This window comes from Acaromyces ingoldii (assembly GCF_003144295.1).
Source record: "Acaromyces ingoldii strain MCA 4198 unplaced genomic scaffold FA10scaffold_3, whole genome shotgun sequence".
Lineage (NCBI taxonomy): Eukaryota > Fungi > Basidiomycota > Exobasidiomycetes > Exobasidiales > Cryptobasidiaceae > Acaromyces > Acaromyces ingoldii.
The window spans coordinates 849,675-872,070 of NW_020290249.1; the positions used below are offsets into that span (position 1 = coordinate 849,675).

The 22,396-nt window shown below is 56.3% G+C and overlaps 11 protein-coding genes across 11 annotated transcripts; 5 read left to right on the forward strand and 6 right to left on the reverse strand.

Moving 5' to 3' along the window:
* Window positions 1–501: 501 nt before the first annotated feature.
* Window positions 502–2,169, forward strand: FA10DRAFT_231068 (hypothetical protein; the record flags this gene model as incomplete). The annotated part of the gene is made up of 3 exons (XM_025518843.1): window positions 502–984; window positions 1,123–1,317; window positions 1,483–2,169. The coding sequence occupies 3 exons, from the start codon at window positions 502–504 to the stop codon at window positions 2,167–2,169; spliced, it is 1,365 nt and encodes a 454-aa protein (XP_025377327.1).
* On the reverse strand, window positions 2,166–3,193 carry FA10DRAFT_266631 (hypothetical protein). Its single transcript, XM_025521576.1, has 4 exons — window positions 3,099–3,193; window positions 2,989–3,009; window positions 2,782–2,933; window positions 2,166–2,717 (listed from the first exon to the last, which is right to left on the reverse strand). Exons 1-4 carry the CDS (start codon window positions 3,146–3,148, stop codon window positions 2,332–2,334), a joined length of 609 nt encoding a protein of 202 aa, XP_025377328.1. The 5' UTR covers window positions 3,149–3,193; the 3' UTR covers window positions 2,166–2,331.
* A 222-nt stretch (window positions 3,194–3,415) lies between these two features.
* FA10DRAFT_105703 (hypothetical protein) lies at window positions 3,416–4,469 on the forward strand. The gene has a single exon (XM_025517845.1). The coding sequence runs from the start codon at window positions 3,461–3,463 to the stop codon at window positions 4,376–4,378; it is 918 nt and encodes a 305-aa protein (XP_025377329.1). The 5' UTR covers window positions 3,416–3,460; the 3' UTR covers window positions 4,379–4,469.
* FA10DRAFT_266632 (hypothetical protein) lies at window positions 4,374–7,113 on the reverse strand. Its single transcript, XM_025521577.1, has one exon. The coding sequence runs from the start codon at window positions 7,042–7,044 to the stop codon at window positions 4,435–4,437; it is 2,610 nt and encodes an 869-aa protein (XP_025377330.1). The 5' UTR covers window positions 7,045–7,113; the 3' UTR covers window positions 4,374–4,434.
* A 54-nt stretch (window positions 7,114–7,167) lies between these two features.
* Window positions 7,168–9,259, forward strand: FA10DRAFT_275031 (hypothetical protein). Its single transcript, XM_025523247.1, has 2 exons — window positions 7,168–7,558; window positions 7,631–9,259. The coding sequence occupies exons 1-2, from the start codon at window positions 7,234–7,236 to the stop codon at window positions 9,175–9,177; spliced, it is 1,872 nt and encodes a 623-aa protein (XP_025377331.1). The 5' UTR covers window positions 7,168–7,233; the 3' UTR covers window positions 9,178–9,259.
* Window positions 9,260–9,505: 246 nt separating this feature from the next.
* Window positions 9,506–11,245, reverse strand: FA10DRAFT_219025 (MFS general substrate transporter; the record flags this gene model as incomplete). The annotated part of the gene is made up of 3 exons (XM_025518528.1): window positions 9,506–9,814; window positions 9,885–9,902; window positions 9,992–11,245. Coding segments are annotated over 3 exons (1,581 nt in total), but the record flags the coding sequence as incomplete, so codon positions are not given.
* Window positions 11,246–12,667: 1,422 nt separating this feature from the next.
* FA10DRAFT_266634 (hypothetical protein) lies at window positions 12,668–13,686 on the reverse strand. Its single transcript, XM_025521578.1, has one exon. It carries the CDS (start codon window positions 13,335–13,337, stop codon window positions 12,936–12,938), a length of 402 nt encoding a protein of 133 aa, XP_025377333.1. The 5' UTR covers window positions 13,338–13,686; the 3' UTR covers window positions 12,668–12,935.
* A 1,572-nt stretch (window positions 13,687–15,258) lies between these two features.
* FA10DRAFT_230873 (hypothetical protein) lies at window positions 15,259–18,065 on the reverse strand (the record flags this gene model as incomplete). Its single annotated transcript, XM_025518836.1, has 2 exons — window positions 15,259–16,737; window positions 16,776–18,065. 2 exons carry the CDS (start codon window positions 18,063–18,065, stop codon window positions 15,259–15,261), a joined length of 2,769 nt encoding a protein of 922 aa, XP_025377334.1.
* Window positions 18,066–18,272: 207 nt separating this feature from the next.
* On the forward strand, window positions 18,273–19,598 carry FA10DRAFT_275034 (phosphoglycerate mutase). Its single transcript, XM_025523248.1, has 7 exons — window positions 18,273–18,305; window positions 18,384–18,435; window positions 18,506–18,592; window positions 18,662–18,672; window positions 18,750–18,924; window positions 18,997–19,207; window positions 19,268–19,598. Exons 1-7 carry the CDS (start codon window positions 18,298–18,300, stop codon window positions 19,342–19,344), a joined length of 621 nt encoding a protein of 206 aa, XP_025377335.1. The 5' UTR covers window positions 18,273–18,297; the 3' UTR covers window positions 19,345–19,598.
* Window positions 19,599–19,605: 7 nt separating this feature from the next.
* On the reverse strand, window positions 19,606–20,925 carry FA10DRAFT_230056 (hypothetical protein; the record flags this gene model as incomplete). Its single annotated transcript, XM_025518811.1, has 4 exons — window positions 19,606–20,032; window positions 20,100–20,437; window positions 20,505–20,630; window positions 20,701–20,925. 4 exons carry the CDS (start codon window positions 20,923–20,925, stop codon window positions 19,606–19,608), a joined length of 1,116 nt encoding a protein of 371 aa, XP_025377336.1.
* Window positions 20,632–21,826, forward strand: FA10DRAFT_105725 (hypothetical protein). The gene has a single exon (XM_025517846.1). It carries the CDS (start codon window positions 20,942–20,944, stop codon window positions 21,686–21,688), a length of 747 nt encoding a protein of 248 aa, XP_025377337.1. The 5' UTR covers window positions 20,632–20,941; the 3' UTR covers window positions 21,689–21,826.
* Window positions 21,827–22,396: the final 570 nt, after the last annotated feature.

The following is a 22,396-nucleotide window of genomic DNA, read 5'->3' on the forward strand; positions in this document are numbered from 1 at the left end:
CAAGACGAAACAGAAGAAGTTCAGCTGCACCGCATGCATACCTGGTCATCGTCGAGATGCTCCTCGTCGGCCCTCGCCCTCTTGCTTCTCGAACCTCCAGCCAGAGATGACGCATCGCTTTCGTCGTCCTCGTCAAAGTCTCGCGCCGAGCTCGCCGCCGGCGTCGTCGATCCGAATAGAGCGGCCGTCAGCTCCTTCTCCTCCTCCCTGTCCTTATCATTGAACCTCCGCCTTCTCCGCTTCTCTCCCCCCTTTGTATGCGTTGCCGCGGCCGCTGCTGTAGCCATGACCTGTCTTCTTTGCCTTCCTCGCGTCGTCTTCTCAAAAAACAAAACAAAATTGTCGCCCGGGTCAGAGAAAATTTAAGACGGTAAGCAAGGCAGCTTAGGTAAGCCCTGCCAACTTTTTTTGTGATTTTCCAGGAAACTTTTTTGGGCGGGCTTCTTCGTTTCGGCTTGGCCTAGCAGCAGCAGCAGTAGCATCTCCTCTTTCAAGAACGACATGGCTTCGACATCGACGCCGACGGGCGCGTCCGAAGCGCCCATCGACGCACTCGTCCTTGATGCGGGCCCACTCGTGACGCGGACCTCGCTCGGCGGGCTGGCGAAAAAATTCTACGTGCCCGCGTCCGTCGTGGCCGAGCTCCGCGACGTTCGGGCGCGCGAGCACTTTGAGTGGCTCCAGCGCACCCTCGACGTCGAGGTGCGCGATGCCGGGCCCGAGGCACTGCTGGGCGTGGTCAAATTTGCGAAAAAGACGGGCGACTATGCAGTGCTGTCGAGGCCGGACATGAGTGTGCTGGCGCTCACGTACGCGCTGGAGCTGGAGCGACATGGGACATGGCGCGTCCGTGAAGACGTTGGCGGGAAAACGGGCCAGCAAAAGGCCGAGGAAGAGAAGCTGAGAAAGAAGAAAGAAGAGGCGGAGCAGGCCAAGGATCAGGTCGAGGACGGCGGAAATGGCGGCGCACACGAGACGTCACGAGTGGCGCGGGTGGAAGAGGAGAGCAGTGAAGATGAGTTCCAGGACGTCGAAGAGGCCGGGGACGAAGAGGTGGACGAAGAGGAGAGCACGAGTGCAGCGGCGGCCCAGTTGTCAAACCTTGAAGTGAGCAAAGCACAGGCGGAGCAAGACGAATCGGGAGCTGCAGACGCCGCCGATGCAGGTGCTGCGCCGGTGGAGCAAAGCGATGAACAGGCCGTCGTGGCAGCGACGCCAGACGCAGAGAGAGAAGACGACGAAGATGACGAGGAGGAGGGAGGCGAGTGGATCACGCCTGACAATGTCGTCAAGCACAAGAACCGGAGTCTGGGCCTCGTCACCGACGAGGACATGCCTCTCTCGCTCTCCTCGTCGTCCAAGAATGCGCGGAACGCGTATACGAGGCCGGGTAGAGTGTCCATCGCCGAGGGAGACGACGGCTGGTCCACCGTTACTGCCAAGGCTGGCCACCAGGAAGACCGATCGCGGTCCAACCAGCAGCAGCAGCAGCAACAACAAGCAGGCAAAAAGAAGGGAAAAAAGGGCTCAGGCAGGCTGACGGTGGCATGCATGACGGGCGACTACGCCGTACAGAACGTGCTGCTGCAGATGGGACTCTCGCTCGTCGGCATCGAGGGCCAGCGTATTAAGCAGGTCAAAAGTTGGGTGTTGCGCTGCCACGCCTGCGCCAAGATTTGCAAGGATTCGGAGCGCAAGTTCTGCCCGCACTGCGGCAACCCGACCCTGCTCCGAACATCCGTCACCAGCACGTCGCCCGACGCCACAGGCAAGGCAGGCACAGGCCAGTCGCACGGTGGGCTGCAGGTGCATCTCAAGAAGAACTTCCAGTACCGGAACAGGGGCACAATCTACTCGCTGCCGCTTCCCAAGCCGGGCAAGGCGGGCGGCAAACCAGCCTCGGTGCCCGTGCTGCGCGAGGACCAGGCCGAGTGGCAACGGGCGGTGCAAAAGGACAAGGTGCAGCGGCAAAAGGAGGAAAAGAGGCTCAACAGGGCCCTCGAAAAGGGAAAGGACAGCCTCACGGCGCGGTACGAGGATGCAGACGAGCTCACGATGCTCCTGGCCGGTGGCACGGGCAAGAACAGGGGAAAGGGCGGGCCCGTCGAGATGCCAGAGATTGGCGTTGGCCGCAAGAATCCAAATGAGCGGAGGAGGCGAAAGGTGTGACGAGACTTCTGCAATGAACAACATGCAGAGTGTATATTATTACTATTACTATCAACAACAAGCGGATCCTCCGATGGGCAGCAGCAGCGCAATATGCAGCAAGGCCAATGCCATCTGCCCTTCCACTTTTCTATTTCGCGTCCTTGTTCTACTCATGCACCTTTACTGGCCCTTGAGGCTCTTCCTCTGGCGGCTCCTTGTGCTTCCTGCTGGTCCGTCGAATCCACTGACGCCAGCGGCAGCCTGAAGATTTCCCGCAATCTCGATGGCAAAGTAGGCGGTAAGAATGAGGGGCACGAGGAGCCAGAAGCCGTTGGGGAGGGCAAAGAGGACGAAAAAGTCGTAGGCGCTGTTGTGGCCCGTGTAGCCCCAGCCCTTGGGGCCACTGAGGTAGTCTTGGAGCCAGTACAGGACCGTCTTCCAGAACGTCATGAGGGCGACGGAGAGGCCCAGGACGGGCGAGGCGGCGCGCCAAGCGGGCCGGCCATCGATGGCGGCCATGTAGACGTAGGCAAAGTTGAGGATTGTCTCGATGATGTTCATGTAGCCTTCCATACGTGCAGCTGCGTCAATTGTTGCTCATACATCGTGTTGCGTAATAAATGGACTCACCCTGAGCGGCGGTGAAGCCGTTGAAAGCCTCATAGAACCTCCGGCTGTAGATGAGGTCAACCTTGCCGTAGAGGTCGTAGGGCTGCCAGAGAAAGTGGTACTTTCCACCCTTGAACGAGTGCGGGCGCAGGAGAATGTATCCAGTGTCCCAGCTGGTGGATTTGAGATCAGCGAGCAGTTGTAGTCAGGCACTCGAGCAATACTCACCAGACTATAAGGGACGAGATTCTGAGCATAGAAAAGGGCGCAACCAAGACAAAGGAGAGGTCAGCTCTGGCTGGCTGCGGGGAAGAAGGGGAACAGGAGCGCAGACTCACACAAACCAGGCAAGCACCAGCTTGCTTGGTTGATGATTGACGATTGCCATGGCTAAATTCCTGTTTGCTGCTGGGTTGCTCCGCCAAGTTAGATGGTGGATGGTGGTGGTAAGAGAAGAAGAGATGAAGGAGCAAAGGCCGGCGGGTTCCCTTCGAAGTGACACGACTTCCCGGAGTGTTGTCGAACCACTTTTTAGTCTCTCAGAAAGGCCGGCCTGCATGCAGCAGCCTTCTTTCTCCAAGCAGCCTGCAGTTTCCACGTGGTTCGAAATTAGAATTTTTGCCGTTCTCTCTCTCACTTTTTTTGTGTCGCCTGCCTCTCCACATTCAGGAAAAAAAAAGCAGCACAAACAAGAGCGAACATGTCCAATACCGACAGACGGGGGCATGGGCAGTATCGGGGAGACGTAAAGAGAGGCGGAAGGGGAGCATTCAGCGCAGCAAGAGGCCGGGGCCGCGGTCGGGGATTTCGCGGGGGTCCCAGAGTTGGGAGAAAGGGGCGCAGCGAGGACGACTCCGAAGGGTCACCGGCGCAAGGCGGAGGCGGCGTGAACCAGCTCAAGGCGGCGTTGAGACAGACGAAGCGACTCTTGGCCAGAGACAATGTCGAGCCCGGCAAGAGGCAAGAGGCGGAGAGACGGCTCATTGCCATTGAACAAGATATCGAGGCTAAGCAGACGCAGAGCGTTGAACGCAACAATGCAAAGAGGTACCACAAGATCCGTTTCTTTGAGAGGCAGAAGCTCGTCAGACGAATCAAGAAACTGAAGAAGTCACTCGCGGAGGACGGCGAAGAGGAAAATGAGACCAGAGAGAAAGAGCTTCAAGAGGCCAGGGTGCTTCTCAACTACGTACTGCACTACCCAATGTCTCACAAATACGTCGCCCTGTTTCCAAGCACTGCCACCTCATCGACAGACTTTGATTTGGCCACTCTGTTTACAGTCGCCATAGCGCATCCGCAAACCAGCGGCGGCGAAGCGGAGCCCGCCGACGCAACCCGAAAGAAGGCTGTCGAAGTCCGGAAGCAGATCGAACAGGAGATGGAGGCTGGCACCATTTCAACGGAACCAGAGGTCGAGCTCGAGAAGAGGGGACACGAACAGGACGGCCCATCTTCAACAACGTCGTCGAAGAGGAAACGTCTCGATTTTGAAACCACGAAACCTCAGAAAAAGAAGCAAAGAGACGACGAAGACGAGGACGTCGAGGCCGACGGTGACAAAGATGAGGAGGACAGAGACGACTTCTTTGCATCGGACAGCGAAGACGAGGAATGAGAAAAACAATAATTGCTTTGTAGTGGTACTGTTACAGTTTGTAATCTTATCATCCATCATGCATTGGTAACAAAGCCCTCCAGTCTCGTCTTCACATCTGGTCGAAGAAGGTTGGGCGGCGTTGACGTCAGAATTTGCATAATGATTGGCACTCCTCCTACCTCTTTCGTCTCCAGGACGAATGACCACAGGACTCTTCCCACGAGCTGGTCGACCAGGTCCACAAACGCTGGTCGCTCGGCCGGACCGACGAGCCGGTTCCAGCGGGTCAAGTTGCCGTAGAGATGTGCGATCCGTTGACAGAAGCTCACCCGCGCAGGCGGAGCCAGTGGATGAAAGCCGGGCGCCGGGATAGCGGGTGCCGAAGAGGCTGTGACTTGGAGCAGGCAATCGACATGGGCCTTGAAGCGGGCGACAAATGCCGAGACAAGTGACTGAAAAGGTGCTGAGCTCTTTTCGATGAGATAGCTGAGCTGCTCGACGAGCTCCAGAGCTCCTCGATTGTCCCGTGGGTCCCAGGGATCAAAGGCCCCGGCTTCGACGAGACTCAAGGCCCTTGGAATGACGACGTTGTTGATGATAGATTGCACCACCTCTTCGTCGCCACCGATAGCCCCAGCTGGCTTTCCCTCGTAATTCGCCTCTGCGTAGTGCGTCAGCTCGATGAACCATGGAAACCTGTCTAGGCTACTCGGGCCTAATGTCGCTTCCTCCTCTGCTCCCCTCTGGCCATTCGAGAATGCCCTGAAGATGTCCCAGAGGCAGCACTGCTTCCTCGCCCAGAACTCCCAGACACCAGACAGAGCTAGGCCGCCCCATGCGCCAGCATAGTCGTCGGGATAACGCTTTCGCCAATGCATGAAGCGCGCAGCCAGGCTGGCAGGGTGTAGCGCCTTTCGCCCATCGGACTCCCTTGTGATCTCGGCGGCGGGATCAAGAAATTCGGCTGCCTTGACATCGTCGAAGAGTTGTTTGAGCCGACGTTCCAAGTCCTGACGAGCAATGGCAAAGGCAGCGAAGTCCGAAGCCTCCAGATCGTATCCTTTCTCGCCTCTGGCAGCTGCCTTCTCGCGTCGAGAGATTCGGATTGGGCTCGATGCGTCGCCTTCCTCCTGTGGAAGCCTTGAGATTTCGCTCGCATTGTCGCTCTGTTCTTCTTCGGACAATTTACTATTGCCGGGCAGCAGAGATCGGCTGGGCACTCCAAAGAACAGCGAAAGCTCGTCCTCTGCGTCTCGGGCCCGTATTCGCTGCGTCATTCTCGTCCGCTCCTGCAGAAGGCCCATCCAATCCGCTTCCAGTGCTTCTAGTCGAGGAGCTTTGTCATCCAAGAAGGCCGCTACGCTCAGGATAAACTCTTCGAACTCCCTGAACCAAGCTTCCTTGTCGCCAGCTTGCTCAATGTCCACCTTGTTCTCCGCTTCTTCGTGCTGCAGCTGCTCCAGACCCCTCACAGCATCGTCGGCTACCTTCTCATGGCTCATTGCCGATGTTTCGAGTTCCTTGACCTGAGCAGCAAGACGGGCCGAAGTCGAAGTCAGCGTGGGAAGCGGCGCCGTGAGTGGAATCGGAGCAGGCTTGAAAGGTGATTTTTCGCGATGCTCTCTCTTTTGCCGGGCGCCCGTTGTGTCGATTCTGCTCATCTGGGCCCTTTCCCATTCATCCTCACTGTTGTCTTCCTCATCGAGTTCGTCCACTCTTTCGCGCATCTCCTGACGCCTCTTTTGCTTCTCCTCTTCGATGGCCCTTTTGCTCAGTGCCACTCTCTCCGTCGCGCCCGTGAAATCTGCGAACTCTTCTTCGCCTGAACCCCATTCGTCATCCTCGCGCTGAAGCCTCGACTCCGGATGTGGGCCTCGAGAGCTCCCACCTAGCGAAATGAAATCCTCTTGTCCATTTGTATTCTCATCGCTTTTACCCTGAGCCGCTCGCCTCCGCTTCTCCTTCGCTGCGTTGACCAGAGCCTCGCTTGGGATGCCCTCTTCAGCAAAGTCGGCCCCAAATTTCATCCGAGCCAGGCTCTCGCCCGACTCGTCGACCTGGACCATGGGATCAGAGACTGCTGTGTAAGCGTCATCTCCTCCTGGACTCTCGTCCGTGTCCATCGCCACTCCCTTTCGCCCGGGCGTAGCGGCTTTTAAGTCGGCCAGGGCTGCTGGACTGTATGCGCTACCTGCTCCGGAGCCGATACTGGCCTGATCGAGGGACTCTGGCGGGCCTGCTGCACTGGTTCGTCTCGCTTCTTGAGATGCCCTAGCAAGCGCACTTTTCCTGAGCTGAAACGCTTCGCCCTCATCCCCTCCTTTTTCCCCTTCTGGTCCCCCGCCAAAGCTTAGGCCTACTCGAGAAGACGAAGACGAAGAACTCAGCGAAGGCCGGGCGGACGCGCCACCTCGCCCTCTGCTTCCAATAGCTCTGAATGAAGGCGAACCTATCCCTGCGGTTCTGCGAATGCCATTCACTTGGCCATCGCCGCCCTGGCTCCGATCATCCTCGTCATCGGCACCTTGCTTACTTTGCCCAGGAACCGCTTCGGAGGGTGACGACGCGCGCTCTCTGATCTTTGCACCAGCCGAAGCCCGGCCTTTGTTCTTCTTCTTCTTGACGAAGGATGCCACTGGCGGCGAGGGCGACCTCCTGTCCTCGTCCTCGTCTCCATCGAGCATCGTCGTCGTCTCGCCTCGTCTTGCCTCGCCTCGTTTCGTTGTAGAGTGGATGCACAAGCAGCAGCAGTCGTAGTCGAAAGAAGAAGCACGCGCCGAGATTTTTTGAGCTCCACTTCTTCTCGACTTATGTCTCGAAGAGGACCCTAGAGGCAAGTCAGTCGTCCAAGCATCAAGGCACTGAGACGAGGTATGGCTTCGGGGCTGTTTTCATCCTCCCCGCCTCGGGTGCTTTCCATCGCTGGGTCGGACCCGTCGGGTGGCGCCGGCATTCAGGCCGACATCAAGACGATGTCCTCGCTGGGTGCATACGCCATGTCCGTCCTCACGGCCCTGACGGCTCAGAACACGACGGGCGTCCAGGGTATACACGCCGTCCCCGCCGACTTTGTGAGGCAGCAGCTCAGCGTCGTTCGCAGCGATGTTCGGGTTGATGCGATCAAGATCGGCATGCTGGCCGATGCAGACATTGTCAATGCCCTCGCGGCTGAGCTGAGCCAAGGGCAGGCCTCGTCTGGTGAGCATTTGTCCTCAATTGCATTGCAATGCTACCTCTTCTTTTCTCTGATCATTATCTATACCCCACTAGGGCTCCCAATCGTCCTGGACCCAGTCATGGTGTCCACGTCGGGATCCTTGTTGCTCAGCCACACGGCCATCAGGGACCTCGTCGACAAGCTCCTCCCTCTCTGCACCGTTTTGACGCCAAACCTGCCCGAGGCAAAGGAGCTACTCGCCCACTCTAGAAGAGCTGAGGAAGGAGGACAGAACAATTTCACGGGCGGAAAAGCAGACAATCAACTGGCTACCCTTCAGTCTTTGCTGGCTGCGGCTAAGCAGCTCTGTAGCCTCGGCCCTGCGTCGACGCTCGTCAAGGGCGGACACCAAGTCATGAGTCGAGCGACCGTCGATGCGGCGCTGAAGGAGCTTGGGATCACGGAGCTGGACGAGGATCAGGCAGGACAAGATATCCTTGGTGCAGAAGTCATGAACGGGACGTTGTTGCAGCAAAACGCAGAGGAAAAGGTGGTTGTCATAAGGACCGACGGGCAACCGTGGGCCGACGTTCTTCGACTCTGGTCCCAGGACGACGGTGTCAGGGATCCTGACGTGACCAATGTCGTTGTCGATGTTCTCTACGAGACACAGCCGAGAAAGTACACAATTTTCATCAAACCTCACATCGAGGCGACTAGCACGCATGGGACAGGATGCACGCTCTCTTCAGCCATTGCCACACATCTGGCCGGTGGCGACAACGTGGCGATTGCGACGCACCGCGCTATTCATTATGTGCAGAATGCCATTGCTCGTGGTCTGTCGGACCTTGGCAAAGGCCCAGGTCCGCTCAACCACCTTGCTGGAACAACACTGCGTCCCATCCTAGCACCTTCGCCCGTTGGCTCCCAGAGAGCCCCCCTTTGCGGTCGCCTCATCGCCCACTCGCTGCCGTACTGGCGTCGCTTCACTCGCCACCCCTTTGTCACAAAGCTTGTCGAAGGCACGCTCCCAAGAGAGTCATTCGTCTGGTTCTTGAGGCAAGACTATCTGTTTTTGCGCCACTACGCTCGCGTCTGGGCCTCGGGCGCCTCGAGCAGTTCCGTAGGGCGCACATTTGAGAGGATAGCGACTTTTGCTGGGATAGCGTCCGAGATGGCGTCCGAGGCCGAATCGCACGTTGCAATTTGCAAGCGCTGGGGCATCACGAGGGACGACCTCGAGAGCAAGACGAGGGAGAGCGCTGCAACGCTGGCTTACACACGGTTTGTTCTGGACACGAGCCGGTCGGGCGACGCACTAGAGCTCCTCGCGGCGACGGGCCCCTGCCTGCTTGGATACGGTGAAGCGGGCGTATGGCTCGGCAGAGAGTGGAGCCGTCGAAAGGCAGAGATCAAGGACATGGACGAAGAAACAAAAGCCTACGGAGAGTGGATCGACTACTACTCCTCAAAGGATTTCCTCGACGTTGTCCGAAAGGGCATTGAGGACATGGAGAGCTATGCATCTTCCGACCCACCCTCGCAGGCGAGATTGGCAAACTTGCAGCGCATCTGGAACGCTGCCGTCCGGTTGGAGATTGGCATGTGGGACGAGGCCCTCGACAAAACGTTGCGACGAGAGATTGTAGATCCATGAGGGAGATATATTAACATGAAGATGGAATAATAGAGCAAAGTGAATGGTCGCCCTGTGAGAGGAATGCACAGGGGGCGTTTTTATATTACACAAAAGAACCATGAGAACCAGACCGATGGAGGTGCAGCTCATGTTCAGCCTCAATTTCCTGACGCGTACGCTGTCGCTGGGCCTGGTCATTGTCCGCGTCATCGGCGAGGTGCTCTTGCCCGTCTTGGTCGTCGTGCACATCCCTGGGTGCTGCATTGTAGATCGGCGTCTTCTCCTGCTTCGCTCCTGCAGTCTTTTCAATGTCGTCGCCCTTTGCACCCTCCTTCTCCGAGGGAGCCGATTGCGGTTGCTGCGGCTGGGCCGCAGATCCACGCATCATCATCTGGAGCATCTTGTTGGCCTCTGCACTGAACTTGCACTTTTGGCGGATCGCTGCGCCCCTCTTGTAGAAGTAAAAGGGAGCGGGCAAGAAGAGAAGAGCCAGTGCTCCAGCGATGGCAGGTCCAACGTGGATGCCACAGCTCTCGACGGGGCAGCTGTCTCCACCGCCAGGGTGGTACATGTAAGGCGTGAAGAGCGGAAAGGCGGCGCCCAGGAGTGATCGCACCACGCTGTTAGCTGCGAGGACAGAGGCAGCGTAGAGAAGCTGTTTTGACGGACGGAAGGACGCAGGTTCAGCGTCTGTATCCATGCATCCGAAGATAGAAAGAACTCACGTAGGAATCAATCAAGTACTGCAGCGCATCAAGAAAGAGAGAAGGCATGTCCGTCGTCAGCGATGGTCTCTTCTCATCATCATTCCTTTAGCAGTCCTGTGACTCACGTTTTGCAGCGACAAGAAGATTAGCACCATTCCTCCGCCGAAAGGAGCCGACAGCAAGATGGGAACGATCCAATGGATGCTCGGGAAATCGGTCGCAGCAAAGCCAGCCAAGCCAAGAACGAGAAGTGGCGCGCCAATCATCGAAACGACCAGCCGGTTCTCCGGGGGCGCCGTGACACCGCCGTGCTGATCGACGATGCGAGCGTAGCGCTTGTTCTCGTAGAGGGCTACATAGGCGAGAGCGAGGAGCATGCCGATGAGAATGCCGAGGAAGGCGAGACCGCCCACGCCAGCATTCCAGCCACGAACCTGCTGGAAGACGATGGGGAAGGCGCTGAAGAAGCTGTACAGGATCGCATAGACGATGGCAACGTAAAGGGAAAGGAGCAAGACGATGGGCTCGTAGATCAGGAGCATCCAAGGGCGGGACAGGGCGACACTAAATTGGCTGCGGATCGATGTGTCCTTTCCCTTGTCCATGCGAGGGATGTAGTGGTTGCCTGTAGCCTTGTTCAGCTTGGCGGCCCGACGGCGGAGCAGGACCGGCGCGTAGGTCTCCGAATAGATGAGAATGCCCACCACGAGAATGGCGACAGTGAAAAAGGCGAGGAAAGCCATGACCCACCGGATACCATCTCTGCCCGTGTCGCCAATGAAGCCTCCGGTGATGGGGCCAAGAGCCGGACCCATGAAAGGTGCTGCCGCGAAGACGGCCATTGCGAGGCCTCGTTCCTTGGCGTTGAAGCAGTCTGCGATTGTACCGCCTGCATTGGTGAGAGGCGAAGACCCAAATGCGCCGGCGAGGAAGCGAAAGACGAGAAGCGAGGCCAGGTTTGGGCTCGCAACAGCGACAGCGTTCCAGAGCGTGAGCATGAAGTAGGAGAAGACGAAGAGGTACCGACGGCCCAGGACTTCCGAGAGAGGAGCCCAGATCAGCGGTCCCAACGCGAAACCCAGCACGAAGAGCGAGACTCCGAGCGTAATGACGGTTTGCGAGCCACCATACAGCTCTTTGATCGAGGCGACGGCGCCCGAGTAGGCCGACGAGGCCAGCGAGACGGCGAGTGTAGAGACGCTGACGAAGACGGTAAGACCCCATTTGGACAGCTCGCTCTTTCTCATTGGGTTCTCAGGATCATTATCGAGCCATCCAATGAGGAACGGCTCCTCCTTTGTCCCCTTTCCTTCGTATTGAGCATTAACAATATCCTCGAATGGAGTCACCGCTGTGTTCCACGGTGTCCACCGGTTGGTCCACTTCGCATAGTCGATATCGCCGAGCTTGCCGCCATTCTCGAGCGAATTGTGAGCAGTCGACTCGCTGCTTGCGCCACCTGCTGCGCCCGCATCGGTAGAACGACTCTTCTCCAGGTGTGGTCCCTCGCCTCCCTCAATCTTGTCGCCGACTTCTGCGCTCATCTTGTGTGGAGCTTCGTCTCTCGGATTGTTCGAAGAGCGATACACCGTCGATATTCCTGTTGGTAAATCGATGACCAGATCTCCTTGGTCACGACGGCAAGTCGAGGGTAGCTCAAAGAGAAGAGTGGGAAATCGAGGAGGGATGCAACGACTGAACGCAACGAGGAACCTGGAATATTTTATACGTCCCCCTTGAGCCAGCCTCACATCGTCTGTTGTTTTCTTCTGTTTTTTTACAGAGCTGCACTGTCGTAGATGCTTACCACCGTACCTAACCAGTTCTACTACACTTCTACACTACTACTACTACAGGCGACTTGATTTAAGTTAATCCTGGGTACCTCTACGGGAAAAACTCTTTTCTAACACCGACTCCGTGGAACTGCTCTCTCGGTTTTGGCCGGCCGACCGGACGCGCCCAGGTCGGGATTCGGATCATCATACGGTCTTCCTTGTCGTTCGTCAAGAACGACATCTCCATGGACATCGTCAAGCTTTTACGAGTTGCACCTTGGCTGACCTTGTTTGCAATCTGTCCGTGCCTTGACCGTTGCACAAAGGAACAGAAATTACCCGCCGGAAGCTTCGGGGGCATGACATCTGTGCGTCAGCAGGTTCGTAGCTTGGCGCTCATTTCGGTGGCTTCCCGCCACAACTCGGACCTCGTCATTCAAACAAATCTTGACAGGTTCGTGGAATCACTAGTCTCAATCCCGGCCTTAAGCAGACTAAACATGACGAGGAGCTTACTATAATATACACTTCCCGTCGTTGCACAAACATTTGCATCCTTCTGTCATCCTGAGAATCTCTCGCACCTTGCTCATTAGATCTGTCTCTGTTGTATACCTCTACGACAGACTTTTGCCACTCCTCGACCTCCTGCTCGAATAAGTCTATATAAGGTCGAGAACAGATCGCTACACTTCTTTGTTATGTCCGCAACGATCGTTTCCTTGACGGTGGCCAATGTGGCTTTCTTGGTCACAGGCTTACTGCGCGCAAATGAGTAGACCACTTGATCTGTAATGCCTTGCTGATTGCTGGCCTAGTGGTAAGACTCGACAGCTAATTCTCATTTGTAGCACACGGACTCGGTTGCTGGACTCGAACCAGTCCGGCTCGGTCGCTCATGTAATTCAAGTGGGCGCCGAAGTGATCCAAGTTCAATCAGAAGGCGCGTTGTACCCTCCAGAGGTCACACTCTTCTCCGATCTTTACGCAAAGCAACAAGATGATAGAATCTCTAAAAGAGAAGCTTTGTGGTTTGGAATGGTCTTGGATGTAAATACAGAGTGTTCAATGACATGGAAGCCCTTCGCAGCGATGCCCCGGCTACTCTGTGTAGCGTTGACGATCGCGCGGTACGATTAAGAGAAGAATGGATAGTGAGGAGCGATGTGGTAGAATTATAGACCCGGTAGTTGAAACCCGTGACGATGTAGCAAGGGGGGCCAATTGGCCCTTTGTGCTAGACAAAGAAGCCTTTTCGAAAAGCCATGAAGAAAGAGCAAACAGAGAACGTTTACACGAACTCCCAGGTCATCTGGAACTCGCCGAGGTCGAAGTTGTCGTTGGTGAGAGCGCCGAAGAGAGACTTGCTCATGTCGAGGCTTCCGTAGTTGCAGGTGGGGCACGAGTCGGCGACGGTAGCCGTCTGCGTCTGACCGTTGTGGTGGATGCGGACCTTCTTGCCGCAGTGCTCCGATTGGTCGCTAGTAGACCCGTACTGGGCCGTGTTGAGAGCGACGATCTTGTCCGCGCCGGTGTTCTCCCAGCCGCAGTTACCCATGCCGGCCTGGTAGTAGGTGGCGCGGCCCGAGTAGGAGCGCTTCTCCAGGTGCGCCTCGGGCTGCGAGTCGACGGGAGCGGCGGTGGCAGCGGCCGCGAAGGCGGCGAGCGAGAAGATGAACTTGGCAGAAACCATCTTGAAAGAGAGAGTGTGGGTGGGTTGGTGGGAGATAGAGATGGGTGTGTGAAGGTCGATGAGAATGGTGATAATTGGGGGTCGAGCAGTCTTTGAGCTGCTCTCTTATACTTTCTAGTGACCTCAAACATCGTCATGTAACAGGGGTGCGACCTGGGGGAAGAGGTGAGAGAGGTGGTCCCTCGAAATCATCGCATCGATGGGCAAAGACATCGCCCCTCAGGCTACCTTCTCGAAACGACACCCTGCTTCATCAAGAACTTCTCGCTTAGGGGCGATGTACAGGGGCTTGGACGAGGTGCGAAGGGACGCATCCCGGGAAGGTAGGTGCACCCGTTGGCAAAGTTGGTGAAAGATCGACATTCAATTCCGAAACGAGGATAATTTCGAAACGAGGACAAAACAGGGACGAGATCATTTCGGCGCTAATAGACTCGGAAGGAAGCGCTCCCTTAATTTGTGTTTAGACCCTCTCGACCGGTCGTGTAGTGTAGCACCTCTTTCATTCTTATTAATTTTTTTTTGGATGTTTTCAAATAGACTTCCGGAGGTTTCCCCTCGCCGGCAAACCTCAGCCACCTTGCTTAGCACTCCTGCAATTAGCCCACCGCCGGCGATTCCCTGCTCTTTGCTTCGCCCTGTCAGGCGCCCGATCTGTCACGAAGACCAATGTTTCCCCATACATTAATGAAAAACAGCTGTCCCCCGGGATCGTCATATTAAGTCGCCGGCAAACCAACAAAGACCACGCGAAAGGGAGGGACCCACTGCGATTTCAATTACACACAGTGGGTGCAAAGACCTCTCGCACGCGACAGGAAGGGTGTGAAATGCTTCAGTCCAGGTCGGAAGCGGTTGCGGAAGACGTTGGTCCGAGACCATGACCGAGCCATGCACAGCTCGCCAAGTTGAGCTACTCACGGAGAGCGAATAGTCCGGTCAACATTCTCGAAGCTGTCTCAGACGTCAGAGCATTTGCTGATCTTCGGACTATGTCGCTCTGCTCACGTGCATGGCACAATAACCCGATGACGGCAACTTGTCCCCATTCACCATGTGCAGATGCAGGAGTGATCTTTTCGCAAGGAACACCGAAGCGAGCGCAGCACCCTTTGAGATTTCGCGTCGGTCTTCCTTTAGCGTGAGTGTCCTGAAGATCATCGCGAACCTTCCCAATTCAATTTTTCCCCGGGCGAGAGACACTCTCGCTTTCTCCTTTCTCCGCGTGACCAAAAATAGGGCTGTGGTAACGCACAGAGGACAAACGTTTTGCAGTGAAAATTCGGACCCTTCTCGGGTGATGAGGTTGCGGAAAAGCTCTGAGACGTCACAAGTTCAGTCACAGACTTCTGTCAGTACCGCAAAAGTCCAAGAGCAGGCCAATCCAGTGTAGTAATCGTGCAGGCTGCGCTCCTATTTCCGTCCTTCTTCTTCCGGCCTTTCAACTCGCCAATTTCTCGTGCGAATATTGAATAGGGACCGGTTGCGCAGGATCGCCGGCTTGCCGCTGCCTCTATAGAGGGCAATGCGTCTACAGAGGGGCGTCTCAGCACCGCTCGAGACCACTGCGTACCACCCCGAATTCTTACCCCGAATTCTTCCTTCGCTGAGTAATCGAACGGACTAAGGCGTCTCGGTGCCCGGACCACTCTCAATTGATCGAACAGACCGCGCCCCTCTGGCAGGTCGGTCCGGCCTCTAATGAGGGCGGACCGGGCACGAAAATGCTAAGCCATTCCGATGCCTCGACGAAGAGTCCGATTATTCGTGATCGGAGAAGGGGGAGACCGTGCTCGGAGAGACCATGCGACCAAGCATTCCAATGGGGATCGGACAGTAAAGTACGATGGAAAATGGATAGATGGTTGTCGTTCAGCGGTACAAGTACATATGCTAAACTGGGCGTGCCGGATCTACACCTCTAGGGCTTGCTTGTAGGTGCTTCCCTCGTCCGATGCTCTCGTCTCTTCGATGAAGAGGAGCCTTCGCCTCGAGGCGTCTCGTGCTTCGACCCACTGCTGCTGCTATTGGCGCCCTCCTTGTCCTTTTCGCCTTTCTCTCGTGTCCTCCGGAAGCATAGAAACTCGAGAGCTGTGTGCCTGCGGCTGCTCACGAGTGTCTTCTTGACCTCTTCGAGCTCGCGTTGTAGCATTGAGGCCTCTACCTCGCTTGTGGGGTCGCGAACATACTTTTCGCTCACCGTCTCATACACCTGTTTGAGAAGCTTTTCCGACTTTGGCGTGACGTATTGAGACAGAGTCTGGTGTGTGAACTCGATCTCAAGAGTCGCCTGCAGCATCCCACCCATTCCGAATCGGGATATCCGGCTGAAGGAATCCAAGACAACGGCGGCCAAGTCCTCGAGGAGCGTGGAGATCGTGCGGTGAACGAGAGGCTTGGCCACCGAGCGCACCTGGGCATGGACCTGAACGAGAGCCAAGAGGGCATCGTAGATGAAAGGGTGTACCTCGAGAGGCTTGGGAATCGTTTGCCAGTCGATGCCGCTCTCGAGGATGCCCTTGCGAAAGATGCTCGACACCATCTCGCTCTTTCGCTTGGCAAAGTCGTCAAAGAGGATTTGGTCCAGCTGCTGAGCAACCTCATCTATCGTGCGCAGATCCTCGCTCATTTTGACGTGGAACAGCTCCTGGAAGTGCTTGGTCAGGGTTGGGACGATGTTTCGAGTCAGGCGAGAAAGATTGGTGACGCTGAGAAGGATTCTCGTGTCAAGCTCCTGAACGTCGACGGTCATGCGCGAGTCGGCCACCACCTTTTGGCTCGTCGTCATGTTGGGGTCCAGAGGATCATACTCATGAAAGGCCAAATGAACAATGCCGTCCAGAAAGACGTAGATGGCATCGAGGTAGGTGGCCTTGATTCTTGCTGTGAAGTCGGAGTTGATACGACTTCTGCCGCCCGCGGCGGCATCCTTGGAAGCGCCGTCTTTTCCGCCGGCGATGAGGTAGGCGGATCTTTGGTTGGACCTCTGAAAAGCAGAAAGCTCGCGCAGATACAGCGTTGTGGCTTCTGCGTCTGGATTGAGCGTCCAATCTTCAAGGCGATAGAAGACCTTTGCGTCCTCTTGCCAAAGTTGGCAGAGAACTTCTGTGAAGCAGAAGCCTGCATTGGTGACGAGGCTTGACAAGCTTCTCGGCGTGGCGCCAATGTCAAGGGCTTTGAGATCATTAACGACATCCGACAGCTCCGACAGCGTGAGGCGCATGTAATGAGCGGCCGTCATTGAGCACGTCTGCCTGGGCACCCAGCTTGGCAGAGGCGACAGGGGTTCCCTTACGAGGATGCTGACTTCGGTCAGCTTGAAGAACTGTACCAACATCTTGATGTATCCTTCCACACTTTCTGCTGCCCACGCTCTCCCTTGCGCCTGGATCCCCTGCGCCTACCAAAAGAGAGTCAGAATAGCCAGCAAGAAAGAACGAGGACCTTTGGAAGAGCCCAAATACCCACTTTGCTCTTCAATTTCCCGTCGACGAGGTTTTTACAGACCCGCCAAAAGCTCGGCAAGGTCTGAATGATGGTCTCGGAAAGGCTGCGAACAAGCTCGTGGATGGCCTTCCACCCAGGTGCTCCAATCATGCGGTCGAAGCTCTGCTCTGCTCTTGACAGCTGACGGACGCATGCCTGAATGTCGCGTGCTCGCTCCTTCTCGCCTCTTGGCAGCAGCTCGCTGACCGAGGAGGCCGACTCAATCTTTGCGACGGCAGTCTCGAACGACTTCGCCATGAGAGACCGTATGTGGTTGTGTTGTGACTCGAGAAAGACGGAGACAGGATCCCGCCTCGGCTCGAGCTCGAGGAGAATCTCGATTGTCTTTTCCTGTTCCTCCACGCCTCTCCTCGGCTCGCACAGCAGCTCAAAGAGTCGATCGCGCATCTCCTGCATTGTGCTTTCGACGGCATCCCAGACCTTGGCAAATACACGCCTCTGCTGTGCCTGCTGCTTCGAGCTACCGGCGGGCGCTCTGGGGTCGCCTGCCTGGCCGGCGGCTGTGTTGAATGCAAGGAGCTGGCCGGGCCGGCTATCGAGGAGGTGTTTGCCCTTTTTGTAGTCTCGAAGCGCCTGCTCGTACCGGCCCGCATCGACGGCTTCGCTTAGGCTTCCTGGGAGATTGAAGAAGAATCTTGAGCGCTCAAACACGCCCAGCGTGCTCCTCAGCTTGGCTGCCTTGAGGTTGTTCTCGAGCACAGGGGTAAAGACCTGATCGGCTTTCGCGCTGGCTTGGGCAAGAATCTCCTTGAGCTCCTTGACACCGTAGTCGGCATCATCGCGAAGAGGTCCACCCTCCGACTCTTTCATTTCGCGATAGACACCATCTGTAGTGGCCTTGACGGCGACGAAGCGATCGAAGTTGTCCTCGACGAGGACCTTGAGCGCCCCGCTGCGCTGGTCGATGCTGTCCTGCAGCTGCTGGAGGCCCCGCGAAAGATCGGCAAAGGTGGCATCGGGATGAATGGTAGAGAGAAACACTTTGGGGTCGAATGCCTTGCTCGAGAGATGAACCTGCGCCCGCGTATCCTTGGACATGTTGCGGTTCGTCTGGATCGTGCCCCGCAGCCCGAGTGGGTCAGCCTCCTCTGTCGTGAGGTTGACCGGGCCGGCCGCACCGCCGTCATTATCGTCAATGTCCGTCCATGCCGGCGGCTCCAGCGTGTCAAGGCGATAGGCCTTGAGCAGCGTCGCCTCGTCCAGATCCAGCTCCGGGTCCATCGTCGTCCTGGTCCACTCAAAATGCGCCCTACCGGTAGCCCAAGAGCGACAGATGGCCAAAGCACAACTTTATTCCACGTGTCTCGCGGTAGGAGTTTTGGGTGGTCGGACCTCGGCGAGATTCGCTTGGGAGGTTTATCGAAATGATAGTATGCTTCTTTCTTGGGTTTCACCATCACGCTCTCTTTCTTCGCACCTCTCTGCACTACACCGCCATCGTCACGCTTACAGAATGGTTGGGTGAGAACACGGTACAGAGATATCCTGCTACTTGTGGCTTTCTTTCTCTGACTCCTGCTGTCCCCCCTTCCCCACCAGCACTCTCGTCTTGACCCGTCACGGCCAGTCCGAATGGAACGAGCTTAACCTCGTGAGTGCCTCTCGGCTGCCATAGTGCTCTTTGAAGCGGAACAATGACTGACAATGCCCTTTGACCGCAGTTCACTGGCTGGAAGGACCCCAAGCTCACCAAGCAGGGTGAGGCCGAAGCCAAGAAGGGTGGCGAGGAGCTCAAGAAGTTTGGCTACGTGAGTGCTTCAGCTGCTTTGAAGGAAGATGCCGTACTGGAGACAAGCGGCTAACCCATCTTTGTGCAGACCGACTTTGAGTAAGTTTCAGCACCGCCCGCTGTGGCCGATGTGCGGATAAGTTGAGAGGAAGGAGCTGAATCTGTCGACCCAACAGCATGGCCTTCACCTCGGACCTTACCCGTGCTCAGAGCACACTTGGCATTCAGCTCAAGGAGATCGGCCAGGAGGACCTGCCCACCAAGAAGGACCAGGCTCTCAACGAGCGCGATTACGGCGAGCTCACTGGCCTCAACAAGGACGATGCCCGCAAGAAGTGGGGCGAGGAGCAGGTGAGTTGTCCGGAATAAACCTCCACCTCTTTTCTCGTCCATGTGCTAAACGATGGTCCTTCTCTCTTCAAGGTCCACATCTGGCGCCGCTCGTTCGACGTGCCCCCTCCTGGAGGCGAGTCGCTCAAGCTGACGGCCGACCGTGTGCTGCCGTACTACGAGAAGGAGATCAAGCCCGAGGTGCTCAAGGGCAAGAAGGTTCTCGTCACTGCCCACGGCAACAGCTTGCGCGCCATGATCATGAACCTCGAGAACATGACCGGCGAGCAGATTGTCAACACTGGTGCGATCTGCTCCTTTTCCAGATTGGTGTGTTCATTGCTGATCACCGTTCCCTCCACAGAGCTGGCCACTGGCGTTCCGATCGTGTACAAGATCGACGAGAGCGGCAAGGTCGTCGAGAAGAAGATCCTCGAGTAGATTAAAGATCACCTTGAAGACTGAATTGAGAAACATGGCCTGAGTCTCAAAGCAACCGTAGGTGGACGAAGTTGACCTGTCATGGAAGTCTGCCGAGCTAGAGTTAAGAGCGTTTGTGTGACCATCCCCTCCCTATCGTTGCCATTTCCTATCTGCCACACAGGAAAGAATCATTATTGGCATCTGGATCTTCTCTTCATCATGTATTCTTCCTTCGAGACATCGAAAAGAAACCGAGACTGGGAGAGTAGCGCTACATTTTTACTTTACTTTCTTCTGAGCCTGATGTTCTGGCCTGTGGTCGACCTCGAAGTCGACATGAACAAATGCTCGCTCTACGGACGGGAGCTGCTCCAGCTTGTCTTGCAAGTCTTGCGAGACATTGTGGCTGAGCCAGAGCGGCGTGTCGGGCCTCATGACAATGTCTACCTCGACGATGTACTTGGGACCCGAGTGATAGGCTTTGACCGAGTCGACCATTTCAATGTGCTGGAAGTGGATGTGCAGGGCGTTGTAGGTGCACAGCTGCAGGAACTCGACGGGGGCAGACACGCCGCAGAGCTCGCGGAACTGGCCGTATGCGGTGCGAGTCCAGGCAAAGATGATGCCAAAGGAGATGATCATGGCGCCCGCGGGATCGAGCCACCAGACAATCTTGGCACCGGCCGCCGAGGTGAAGATACCGAAGCTGTGATGATGGTTGTCAGAAAAAAAGAAAAGCAGCAAGGATGAGCGGACTCGGTCGGGCAACTCACCCATTGATGAAAAGGTCATTTCGGCAGTCTTCCCAGAGCATGTCGAGCTGGCTCGAGTGCCTTCTGAGAATGTAGTTGAAGAAGCCCAAGACGGCCTTGGTGATAAATGCGACACCGACAGCAATCAACGAAGGAACGTAGAGCTTCTCCACGTCGCTGGCTTTATGCGTGCCAATATCCCTTGCCGATTCAACGATGAGAACGACCGAGACCATGCCCATTATGCTGGCGTAGGCAATGTTGCCGGCATTTTCGAGGCGGGAGCCGCCGATGGGCCACTTACGTTCGTCGAGATTCTCGGATTTGCGGTGGAGCCAGTTGAGGATCACATTGGCAAACTAGACGACGCGGCAATGGTTGTCAGGTGAGCGTGGCGACGAGGACACAGCAGTGAAAAGCACTCACAGGGTCAAAGACGCTGTCGGCTGCCGTGGCAAAGAGCGAGAGGGAGAGCGATGAGATGGCGGCGTAGAGCTGCAGTGCGGCCAGGGCAAAGTTGGCATAGATGTTGGCATAGATCATGATCTTGACCTGAGCAAGGCAAGGAGAGGGATAGTCTGTGAGTATGAGTCGCGATTCACGACTCTTCACGTCAACACACCATCTTGCTGGCTGCCTCTGCCTCGTCTTCGTTCTCGCTCGCATGCTTGGAGATGGGCTTGAGCAGATTCTCGATGAGGGCGTTCTGCTTCTCGTAGTGCTTCTTGATCTTCTTGTCTTTGAAGTGACCCTTGCTCGGCCTGCGTCTCAGCTCCTGCTCGTTGACGACACGGCTGCGCAACAGGAGCGGGTCCGCCGCCTCGTTGGCCGGGGTGAGGTAGCCCATGGCGTAAGCCTCGTTGATGCTCATGGCGTTCTCGGGAGACAGGCGCGGTGCGGGATCCGAGCCAGCGGGCTCAATGTTGGACAGGTCCACCCGCAGAGGCAGAGGCTCAGAAGAGGTAGCGGTGCTGGCACTAGCGTCAGCAGTGGCAAGAGCACCTGTGGCGCTCAGTCGGCGATCCAACTTGGCCTTGTCGGACTTCTCCAGGTCCACATTATCGAGCTCCGTCGTGTTGAGTGGGGGCGAGGTGCCGGGCTGGTGGGCCGCATCAGGCGAGCTGGGAGGGGAGCCAGAAGTGGGCGCAGCAGTGGTGGCCAGCACCTTTACCGCGGACGTCGCAGGGAGACCACTACCAAAGAGGGGTGTCATGGTCGCGTTCGTACGTTCGATCGTGGTGGCGCATTCAACGCTTCCCCTCCTCTTCCTTTTATGCAACCTTGCACTGCTTTTCCTCGGGGCTGAGCCAGTGGGGGAAGGACAAACAAATGGGGCGGTGGACGAACGTGGATGGGCACGGTGCGCCTATCGCCCCACGGCTTTATTTCCTATTTTAGAAACGCCATCCATATTTTATTTTCCTGAATATCTCCTGTTATCTCGAAGTTGCGCCATGGGAACGCGGCACGCGACATCCGCCCCTTACTACTATGTTGCCAGGTCTGGAGGGATCTTCGTCGATCCTCTTTCTTCTAAGGCCTTGCTCATCAGCGGCCTGGTTAGAGAACAGCAATTGTTGTGCGGGTCTTACATAATTACAAGAGAATGATCAAGAGATGCCGATGGGGCCAAAGAAGAAAAGGCTGAGGAGTAAAGTAGCTACGCCCGCAGGGTGAGCCGTCAGTTTCCACTCCTTTTCGCTTCGCGGGGCGCAGTGATGACGAATGGAAGTTACAGGCCGACAGAGCAGATAAAGCAGCTTTGGTTTACGTAGGGAGAGGCTTCGCCCACACGGCCAGTTCCATAGGACTTTTAAGAGCTTTTCACCCTCTTTTCCGTGCACGGCGGCTCCCATATGCTCGCGGTGACACAGATGGTGCAATTATGCTGGGTACGCGCACCCGCTGGAAGGCGACAGCTGCCTACATGCGACTTCCTTGCTTCCTGCCCTGGCAAACCTCGTCATCCTCGCTTGAGGTTGCAAGTAGCGGTGTAGCAATCGGAGCGACCAAGGCAGGTCCGTCACGGGTGTCCGTCACACTTCTGTCACAATGTAAGCCAAGACCGCCAGGGTTGGCACGTCTTTTTTTTTGGAGCTTTCCCGAGCCTCGCTCAGCGCTAAAAATAATGGTGACAGGAACAATAGCACTACAAGGAAACCCATTTTAAGTCTGTGCCAAGAAGTGGCGGGAATTCCCAGAATTCCAACTCGACAGCTCAATTATAACAGCGACACGTATGACTAGTGCACATCGCCAGAGCAAGAACGCGCAAACAACCACCTCATCCCCTCACCGTTGCTATTCAGTCGTCGGGC